Here is an 11,270-nt window from a genome sequence, read left to right as displayed (position 1 = left end):
CAAACTCTATAACAAGTAGAGAAACTGATAGCGAGCAGCATGGATCCTGATCAGACTGCGCGGATGCGCAGGCTGGTCTGGATCCATGCTGGTCGCAAACCCTTTATGTTGGTTTTGTCGTGACGCGGCTCAATAATGTTCTGTTATCACATGTGTTGCACACAACACAAATACCATTCTAACACCGATATGACAAATGTGATCCGAGCCAAATGCACTTTTCCATATTTTTTCTTTAAAGATTCTTGTTCATGCGGAATGGTTCGCCGATATTTTGTATCTGTAAAGAAACAAAACTCCTTTGCATTCCTCCTTGTAAACCCTTAAACACAAATCCTTTGCAAGGATTCTAAAATATTGCAAACTGCAAAGTTTGAGAAGACTTATCGACATACAGTAATTTTAAACACTTACAGTAACCATATCGGCTCTATTATTTTTATTATACTTTCGGTTTACTTCTATTGTCGCTCCAAGTCTGCTTTCAAATGTACAGTCAGTTTTGGTTTTCTTTAATCTTGCTAAAATTGATAAAAACAACAACAACAACATATAGTAAGTTTGGAATAAAGCCACCTTAAAACTTCTTTTAATAAAATTAAATTTTCTAGAATAGAACATTTAATTAAGTCAAATTTATATTCGTCGAGACAAAAATGTAATTATTGCTTTTGATATTAAGTGGTCCTCACTTCAGGTGATAAGCATGCACCATGCTTGAAAACCATTATTAAAACGTTATAAAAGTCCTGTTTGCCTTTTCCAAAGAAGGAAATTAAACTATATTTGTGACACATAATGTGCCTTTAAATTCAAGCCTATTTCAACAAGATTCTCTGTTGTAAAAAAAAAACAAACAAACATGTATTTGAATGACATTTGTCCTAATCTATAAGATTGAATGAGTAAAAATATTAAAAATAATTATGTTTTGTACAGTGCGACTTTTTATTGTTATAATTGTTTTTTTGATCATCATTATTTTCATCATCATCATCACCGCCACCACCATCACCATCTTCACCAACATCATTATCATCATCATCATCATCACCATCATCATCAACATCATCATCATCATTACCATCATCATCATCATCGTCATTTTCATTATTATTATTACTATTATTATTATTATTATCATCATTATTATTATTATTATTATTATCCTGTGCAGTATAAATTGAAAATGGATTTAGAAATAGTCAATATCGCTTCCTTTTACTTTTTTTTTTCACACACATTCTTTGTAGAATAGGGGCGCTAGATTAAAGTATGTAATTGAGTGGGGAAAACCGGAAACGCACTTGTTTTATCCTCCGTATGACATTGTAGAGATAAACGGCACGTAATAAAACTTGATTTTAAATGTTCAAGTATATATCATAATTCAGACTAATGTGGTTAATTGATTTTAAAAAAAAGAAAGAAAAAGAACAAGATCACTTGGTTTATATACTTTATGCATTATTAAATAATGCGTTTTCATCTTAAATCGTAATAGTCCTTTGAGGAAATATACATTAAATCTCCGATACAGACCACTTTTAAATGAAAACTACTCAAAGTGGTAATTGTGTTGGTAGTTTTCACTCCTAATCGCATTGAATTTACCAAAGCACAGTTCAGGCACAGCATTGTTCCTGGTAATGCTGTCAAGAAAGTTACTAACTACTTGTTGCCTCAACTTTAGCAAGATTTGAAACTTCTGTACATGACAGAGCAGATGTATTGTGGGAATGACCTTAGAAACGATTTTAAGATCAATAACAAGTGACCTGCATCGTCCGGGGATCGAGTCTGGGTCGCCCGAGTCGCTGTCAAACACTGTATCTGAGCTGACCGGATGGCTTTACTCAGTGGTGATCTTAATGTTCTCTTTTTATGACCGTTGTTTTTTAATGATTCATTTTATGAGAATTTAGTGTGATTCAGGCCATTTCTTGTCTATACAGTGGTCTTTAGAGACGCTATTGATTAATCAAAATCTATTTTTAGATCAAAATCTATTTTTAGATCAAAATTTATTTTTAGATCAAAATCTATTTTTTTTAGATCAAAATCTATTTTTAGATCAAAATATATGTACCAGTTGTTGTTTTTCATTAGGTTGGTTTTCTTTTCATAAACAGTGACATTATTTTTTATATTAAGTTCATAATAACACTGTACATATCCAGATATACTTGACAATAATACAAGGTTCTTGATGATGAATATTATTTAGTAATTCTACTTTTCTTTCCGCATATTTATAATGTACTCGATTATTATGAATGCCAATTTTAGTGCCGTTCAGGACTCAATTTGACATTGCCCTATGCAACTTTAGTTATATATATCTGCCATATTTTTGTTGAAAGCCCCAGGATCTTCGTGAATATCACCATCGTTCAACATTTACATAGTGTCTAGTTGAGTAAAGAAAATATGTCTGTTTTTTATTCTATGTCGGTAAAACATAATTATCATATATGTATGGTGGTGAAAAAGTGTTGTAACATGACTTTTAAGCAAAAACTTTATCTGAAGATGCCAAAGCGAGATTAATAATCGCTTGCTTAGCCGAGAAAATGACTGGCTGCATTTTAAATTTATTGGATAATGTTTATAATACTATAAGTCCTTGAAGTATCCATCTATTGAAGACGTCCTTTCTAGTTACATGTTTTCAGGATCTCGAGTATAGATAGATGATAGGAAGTGTCAATACTTATTATACATTAATTACATAGAACTATCTAATACTAACAAAAATACTTGTGTATACATAATGTATACATTTTCAAATAACAATATTTTCTTTGTGTCAGATAACCAAAAAACAGTATGATTGTAACATTCTGAGATAACAAACCGTTTTTGTTATAGCTATTTCTTAAATTTAAAACTCGCATTTGTTAGTGTGAGTCCATTATGATTGTTTCATTGATATGATGCAACTTTGTCGGCTATTATATTTCTTTTTTCAATTTTATATATTTAGCAAAAATATATTAACGGCTTTCCACTTTTAAAAAGGCATTAATTAGTTATTTTATATGTAGACGTTAATACCTAACGTGGAGGGCCAGTTGTATTTTCTTTTACACAACTACCTCACAATTAGTGGACATTAATGTCATTTTGTCAGATATGTCAAAATATCTATCATCTTTGGCGATGGCAAGACATTAGCAAATAAATATTACTTATATTTGTCTAACTTGGATGGTACTTTCATGAGTGAATGAATGAAGGAATGAATGAATGAATGAATAAATGAACAAACGAATGGACGAACGAACGAATGATGCAATATACGTATATGTTTAAACAAATTATTGAGTGCCTTTCGAAAGTATATGAGTTGTCTTTTGCTAAAAACTACATATTATACATTCATTTTTCTACCTATGCATGTCCTGTTGTTGTTGTTTTCTATTTCAGAAGGCCACATTGGAAATAAGATATATATGATTGCTATTGTGTGTTCTTAATGTGTAACCTTCTTTAAATAAAGATATTATTATTACTATTATTATTATTATTATAATGCTTGACAAGTAGCTATATCATAACGAAATAATGTTACTGATGGAATGGCATCGGTGTCATTCTTAATGAGAAAAAGATTCGAACTTGAACATCTTATCTAATCGTAATCATACATGTATACCTGAGAACATGAAAAGCCTACCACTTACCACACATGTTAAAAGGATCCTCGAGGTCAAGGGAAGTGCAGGTGATATTCTCACTTGTCGGTGTCATACATCGAGTTGCCTGACCATGGCCGATGATTTTTTTGTAGGTTAAATTTGGCGCCCCTACCAAAAGTCTGGAGAAAAAGAGAACAGAACAGTACATTTTTTTGTAACTCAAATACATACATGTACATAGACAAAAAGATGATTTTGTTTGTTTGTTTGTTTGTTTGTTTCATTTTACGCCTTTTTCAACAGTATTTCAGTCATATAGGCGGGTAGTTTCCTAACCATCGTTCCTGGAGAGTTACACCAGTACTAGACAACCTTCCTCCGCGCTAAACTACCAAAGCATCTCCCGGGGATCGAACCCACGCCAGAGAGGTACCTGGATTAGAAGTCATCGACTCTAACCCCTCGACCACGGAGGCGGTATACAAAAAGATGAGGTTTTCGAAATAAATGCAAAATTTCAAATACATGACATATGGTGTATTCAAACAGTATAACTATGTCATTTTTTTAGTACTTTTAAGCATTGAAAGAGAATTTTAGTCATTCAAGATAATTATTCAGAAACTGAAATAATTATATTGAAAAGAAGATTGGTATATACATGTCTGTAGCTAAATCATGTGTGGCCGTTGTCAAACGGCAATACTTTGGCCGCAAGGAAGGAAAAGTATTTTTTATGCCCCGGGCATATAGTAATTGAACCGTCCGTCTGTCTGTCCGTCCGTCCGTCTGTCCGTACGAGAACGGCAAGTTGGATTTTCTTAGGCTCTATCTGTACCAAAGGCTTCTTAGTTTACACACTTACTAATCAATACAAAGTACATGATCTGGTCAAGTTACATAACTATGGCTTCCATATTTACCAAGTTATTGCCCTTTTCAGCACTTAGAAAATGAATAATGGTTAACCTAAAACGGCAAGTTGGAAATTTATCTGTACTAATGGCTTCATAATTTCCACACTTACTTATCAATACAAAGTACATGATATTGCCAAGTTATATAACTGTGTCATCCATATTTCCCAGATATTTCCCTTTTTTCACTTTGAAAATAGGGCCTTGTCTGGTTAACCTATTCCGACAAGTTAGGTTTATCGTAAATTTCTCTTAATTGCTTAATTTATTTAATGATATCTTGCATATTTGGTAGGTGGATACATTTAATGGTCCTCTATTTTTTGTGGAGTAAGTGGTCTCTAGGGTCAAAGTCAAGGTCACTGGTTTAGAAAATAAATTCTAACATTTTTGCTCATACAGCCTTTATTTTTTGATCGACCGCCTCCGTGGTCGAGGAGTTAGAGCCGATGACTTCTAATCCAGTTACCTCTCTGGCGTGGGTTCGATCCCCGGGAGATGCTTTGGTAGTTTAGCGCAGAGGAAGGTAGTCTAGTACTGGTGTAACTCTCCAGGAACGATGGTTAGGAAACTACCTGTTAATATGACTGACTGAAATACTGTTGGAAAAAGGCGTAAAATTAAACAAACAAACAAACAAACAAAACTTTATTTTTTGGTTGATGTCTTCCATATTTAATGCAAACATGCCAAAGGAGGTCCTTCTTCTTTGGGTATAGTAAGGGGTCATTTGGGTCAAGGTCAATGTCACCAATGTCGAGGTCACCAATGTTAAAAATAGATTTTTACAAATGTATTAATCATATTCTATAGACAGATGTCATTTATAATTATTTTATGGAGTTAGTGGTCAGTTGGGTCAAGGTCAAGAGTGCTAAAAATAGATTTTTACACTTTTGCTCATACAGCCTTTATTTATTGACAGATTTATTTCATATTTGGTAGGAAGATAACTTTCATGGTATTCATCCTTTTGATTGGGGTAGGAATCAGTGGGTCAAGGTCACTTGTGCTAAAAATAGATTTTTACACTTTTGCCCATACAGGCTTTATTTATTGACAGGTGTATTTCATATTTGATAGGTAGATAACTTGCTTGGTATTCTTTCTTTTGATTGAGTGAGGGATCTGTGTGTCAAGGTCACTAGTGCTACAAATATATTTTTACACTTTTGCCCATACAGTCTTTATTTATTGACAGATTTATTTCATATTTGGTTGGAAGATAACTTGCATGGTATTCTTCCTTTGCATGGAGTTAGGGGTCAGTTTGGTCAAGGTCATCAATGCTCAAAATATATTTTAACATTTTTGCCTATACAGCCTTTATTTATCGACAGGTGTTTTTCATATTTGGTATGAAGATAACTTGCATGATATTCTATAGGTGTCAATGGGTCAAGGTCAAGGGTGCCAAGTATAGATTTCTTACATTTATATATATTTGATAAAGTTGAATATTTATCACTTCACAAGTCATAGCAATGACTTGGCAACTTATACATTTCACAATTACAAATGGCCACGTCAAGCTATATAACTTGTGTTTACAATCTTTTGGCAATGTTTCTGTCCATATAACTGAGTGAATGGGTAAACATTTTTTGAAATATTACTACTGACAAGAATCGGAGCCGGGGGCATTTGTGTTTAACAAACACATTCTTGTTTTTATAAAAATAACACTTGAAAAAATATGAAACGTCTTATACATGCACTTATACATGTATGCTTTTTATTTTGCTTGGACTAAATGCTTGAGATTTGTCTTTTGTCTGCATTGTAATGTAATATTTGAATACCGTTCTATACAAGGCACACATTAAGATATAATTTAGATATTACCACGTTTTCATCGTATGTTTTTACTGTGGGATTCTACAAAAACAAGAATGTATTGGGATTTTAAAGCACATACATTTTCCAAGATTATGGGCTTTAAAACACACTTCCTTGACGATGATATGAATCTTCAATTGAACTCTTTAAGGAAAAAAACCGACACTTTCTGCGCGATGTTGCGCTCTAATTCCTCATGATTTCCAGCTTGTTATGGTTTTTCTGTGAAACTAGTTTCATAACTTAACTAAAAAAAGCTTGATGTCGTGGTCATTTCATGTTTTAAACAATCAACAAACAATTATGTCATAACTTTAATTACAACAATGAAACCACAGGGAAGTTTTTTGGATAAAAATCAGGAAAATGCCTTCCTACATAATATCACAGAGAGTCACGTGACTGTATTCGTTTCATTAGTGAAACAAGGGTAAAAATGCGGTTGCAGAAACACTTTTTCGCGGAAAAAATAAAGGATTGTGTATTATGTGGCAATATTGACTTGAGACTCATTAATTTTAAGGAGTTTTTCTTTTGTTAGTTTCCTTGTTTTTTATGATTTTTGGTCGGGTTGCACAGTTGCAAACCCGAAATATAGTATAGTGAATGTCGTGCGGCGGGCCAGCGGGCGGCGGGCGGGGATATTTTCTCTTAACAGTTTTCTTAGCAACTATGTATCACAGCCTCTTGATATTTGGCCTTGATACTAGGTCCCATATTGTGGAATTTGATTTCAGGTCTGACGCACATCAATTTATTATTTACAGACTTAGTTAATTTTTGCCATTAATGGTCAATGGTAGGAAGTTTTTGTAACAGTTTTCTCAGCAACTACTTATCATAGACTCTTAATATTTGGTATACAGCATATATACGTGGTCCCATATGTTCGGATTCGATTTCGGGTCTATTGCTCATCTACTTCCTGTTTACCGACTGAGTTAAATTTTCGACATAAATGCTCAGTGGTAAATGTTTTCGTAACATCACAGCCTCATTATATTTGGTATACAAATGCAACCCAGACTTTTCTGTATTTGACCAATTTTTAAGAGTTTAAAGACACTATTGATCTCGATATTTATACCAATAAATTCTGTCTAATGACCAAGTTGAAAGTGAGGGGGATTTGTGACCATAAAGTCGATGGTTCGAATCTTCAACAAATCTTTTTCTTGTAGTTTTCATCAGCTTAATTGTTTTTATTTCTGTTAATAATAAGAAAAATGAGTTGGTAAAGTATGTGTTTCAATTCTTGACTTCCTCGTAACTTACGCGTTTCATATACTGTAACTATTACTTATTGTTACACATGCAATATGTTACGAAATAAAATATACTATTTATAAACGGTAAAATTGCATTGTTCCTGTAGTCTTATGATAGAGAGGAGAAAAATAACATAATCAACTTGAATATTTTACGTAATTTTTTTCCCGGAACCAAATAGTACGCTGCTATTTTAAGTAGGGTTGTAATGTCGAGTGATGATTTGTTGCAGACATCACCCGATATTCGTGAAGGTTACAAATTATAATTCTAATTCTATCATAATTTTTGTTGTTTATTTTTTGTTATTTTTCTTGTCGTTGTTTTTTTTTTGGGGGGGGGGGGGGCGTTAATAACTGCTTTTCAAAATATGACTTTATAAATTTTCTGAAAAAAAAAACAAAAACAAAACAAAACAAAACAAACAACAACAACGAATGTTAATGCTTAATTAAGACGTTCTGTACTGGTTATGGTATATCACTGCATGCGTAGGGCTATTTGTAATACTTGTATCATGTTTTAATATTTCTTCGGTATAATTATGCCAATTATCTTGAACAAAACAGGCGCTCACTAGTAACGCAAGAATGTGCAATTATCGGAAAAGTAACGCCGGATCTGTGCAACGCTATTGCCAAAACGCATAACACTGTAAGTAAACGAACCAAAATATTTTATTCTAAATCAAATTTAAAGAAATAAATTAGCGCATACGGCTGCTACTACATTATACTTTAACCAGCATTACATTTTTTTCAGGAATTTGTTTACTTTCTTAGATCATTCGTGAGAAAGACAACCTGATTACCGTTTTGAAGGTGTATTTTGTGTTTCGTCAAATAAATATGTACATTTAACACATTTAAAACTTTATTTTTTCATATTCTGTATACCCAAGACATTTGTCAAACTACAAGTGTCGTATAACAATAGATGGAAGCTGGTAAGATATGATTTAGCTTAATTTAAATCAGATAACCCCCGTTGCTTTAGTGCTTCATTCACGAATTCGGCGTTACCTCGTAAAAGTGCTCTCAATTGCGTTTTATTTGCTACATTTAATGTAATATGGCACGAGTAGATTGGAAAATGTCTCAGGTACTACGAAAATAAAAAAATCATAAATTTATATGTACGTGATTGTATTTAAAGATACCAACGAAATTGAAAATCGCCTCAATACGCTAGTCAGGTCCTCATTTTTGCGACTGATCTTGAAAAATAAACATGGAAATATTTTTGATGAGATTGAAAGTATAATGTCTCAGCAACCGTATGCGCTAACTCATTTCTTCCAATTTAGTGTACAATAAAAAATATTGGTCCATTTACTTATCGCGGTGCTCGTTTTAGCCAATTAATTGCACAATTCTGCGTTACTTTTGCACCATTCCTGCGTTATTTGCACATTCCTGTGTTACTAGATATACACGGTCTTAAATAAGATGACAATACTTACTCTTTATCATGAAAGCTTTTATCTCCAGTGGTCCAACCCGGTTTACGAATAATTGCAACGGTGTATCCAAATTGGGAATCCTTTTCACCTTCAGCTTTTCCGACTTTTTTCGGATTAGTTTCAATGTTATAACTCAAAACAACCGCAACTTGTATAGCAAAGAGCACAATGCAACCGTACTTAAGCACATTAAGCACGTTGTCATAACATGTGTCACGAGCCATTTCAAACTCAAATATTTTCCTTTTTTTTTAATTCAAGAACTACTATTTATTTATTATTTCTTAGTTTATATAAATGTACAGTCCAGCAATATTAATTTTTTATATTGTTAACGAAACTTTACCATTTTTATAAGTAAAAATAATAATATCATAAGTAAGGATTATCCAAAATATTCAGTGTTTAATTGTAATAAAATCCATACATTTCGTGTTATATCCGTTTAACACCCATATATGCACCGTTTTTGTTATCAGAAATCTACTTATAAGTTGCTCAAAACATGTACAATGTATGTATGCTCGCACTACATAGATATACTAGTAAATGATTAACTTTACTTGATATTAGGTTTAAACCTATTTCCGTTCAACATCCTTTAAAGAGACCTTATTTCCGTTTTTTGCATATCTTAACCAAGCTTCACAATTCAGTTTATCTTTACTTCCGATCCGCTTGTATTTTCATATTGAGTCATTTTGACCAGTCAAATGCGTACATTGTAATAGTAGTCCTTCGCCGAAACAATGTTAAAGTGTAGTTCTACTTGAGCGTTACTTCTCATGTTTCACAAACACGATTAATAAACAAATAAATGAAAAAAAAAAACTGGAAAAAAACCTATTAAAACTGTTATTATACTGTGTATATTGATTGTATTTTTTCAGAGCAAATTTGCTTTACCCGTTTTTGGTTTTCCCCTAAAAAATGCGCGATATACATGTATATTGGTTAATGCATAATCACTTTAAGCACTCATTCTGGATACAGGAAGGAGGAAATGTATTATTCTCTGACCATCACATCATATATAAATCGTGATATATTATTATCATGTCGCATGTATAATTATGTTCCTGTACAAAATGAAGTAGTTATAAAATAAAAACTTTTTACCACCTAATGCATGTTGCAGTGTTTGTGAATTATATCACGAATTCCGTTTTCATATATTGTCTATTAACGTAGCAAACCACTTTACTGAGTATGCTTAAAGGGACTCCACTGAGGTTTAAAATCCTTAAAACATAACAATTGAATTTCTTACATAAATGAGCTGGGGCATTTTAAACAGAAATATATGCAAAGATAGTTAAGAAATATACTTGAAATGAATTGAAAATCGTATTTCTATGCTTTTCTTAGCTAATTCAAATTTTACAATTCAAATAATTCTGGAAAAACGCAGTGCACGAATAATCTTAAATGTGGCACAAAGATTAGTGGTCTAAACCTACATCAAATGGTACATTTATCTGGAAAAAATATTTCAGTCCCATCATGTCAAAATACCTCAGTGGTGTCCTTTTAACTCTCGGTTCTTTACTAATTAATATGCAAAATGGAATTAACCCTGAAGTACTAGCTCTTTTTGTTTATGGCTATATGTTAAAAATCGGTCTTAGCTTGTATTTGTGCGAGTATTTAAACGACTAAACAACGCCACAACTTAAACGGTAATTATTTAAATATGCTATATCGAAGTAAGTGGCACTATTTTAAATACATTTTTAATTATGTGCAGTCCATTTTTTACCAGCTAAAATTGTGATAAAGCTCGAATTAAAATGATAGCATGATTGGCACATATTCTACAAATTATCAGGGATTAATTCCCGTGTAATATATACATCCCTGAAATTATTTTAAAAATGCAGTAAATAGGAAAACATTCCAATTAATTAATATAAAATAAATACCAGATCCTTGAAAACGTACTTTAAATTGCATCTATTTCGTCAGCATTTTGAGGTTGTTTAGATATATACATGTATATGCCATTATTTTATAGCAGTTGATACAAGATACATCCCGACGATACTTCAGTAGTATTGCGAGATTTATGTCCGGTGAGCGAGTGATACACAGACACTGCTATAGTCATAATTATATCGACTTTCCATATTCACAAGAATATGG

The 11,270-nt window shown here is 32.5% G+C and overlaps 1 protein-coding gene across 1 annotated transcript; it reads right to left on the bottom strand.

Annotated features, from left to right (window-relative positions):
* Nucleotides 1–387: 387 nt before the first annotated feature.
* Nucleotides 388–10,062, bottom strand: LOC132758437 (uncharacterized). Its single transcript, XM_060750113.1, has 3 exons — nucleotides 9,129–10,062; nucleotides 3,687–3,820; nucleotides 388–521 (listed from the first exon to the last, which is right to left on the bottom strand). The coding sequence occupies exons 1-3, from the start codon at nucleotides 9,350–9,352 to the stop codon at nucleotides 403–405; spliced, it is 477 nt and encodes a 158-aa protein (XP_060606096.1). The 5' UTR covers nucleotides 9,353–10,062; the 3' UTR covers nucleotides 388–402.
* Between the last annotated feature and the right edge of the window lie 1,208 nt (nucleotides 10,063–11,270).

The sequence above is a fragment of the Ruditapes philippinarum genome, unplaced genomic scaffold (assembly GCF_026571515.1).
Source record: "Ruditapes philippinarum isolate M1 unplaced genomic scaffold, ASM2657151v2 ctg9546_1_1_1_1, whole genome shotgun sequence".
In the NCBI taxonomy this organism is placed as follows: Eukaryota; Metazoa; Mollusca; class Bivalvia; order Venerida; family Veneridae; genus Ruditapes; species Ruditapes philippinarum.
The sequence above is the reverse complement of the archived record's forward strand: the minus strand, read 5'-3'. Positions and strand labels throughout refer to the sequence as shown.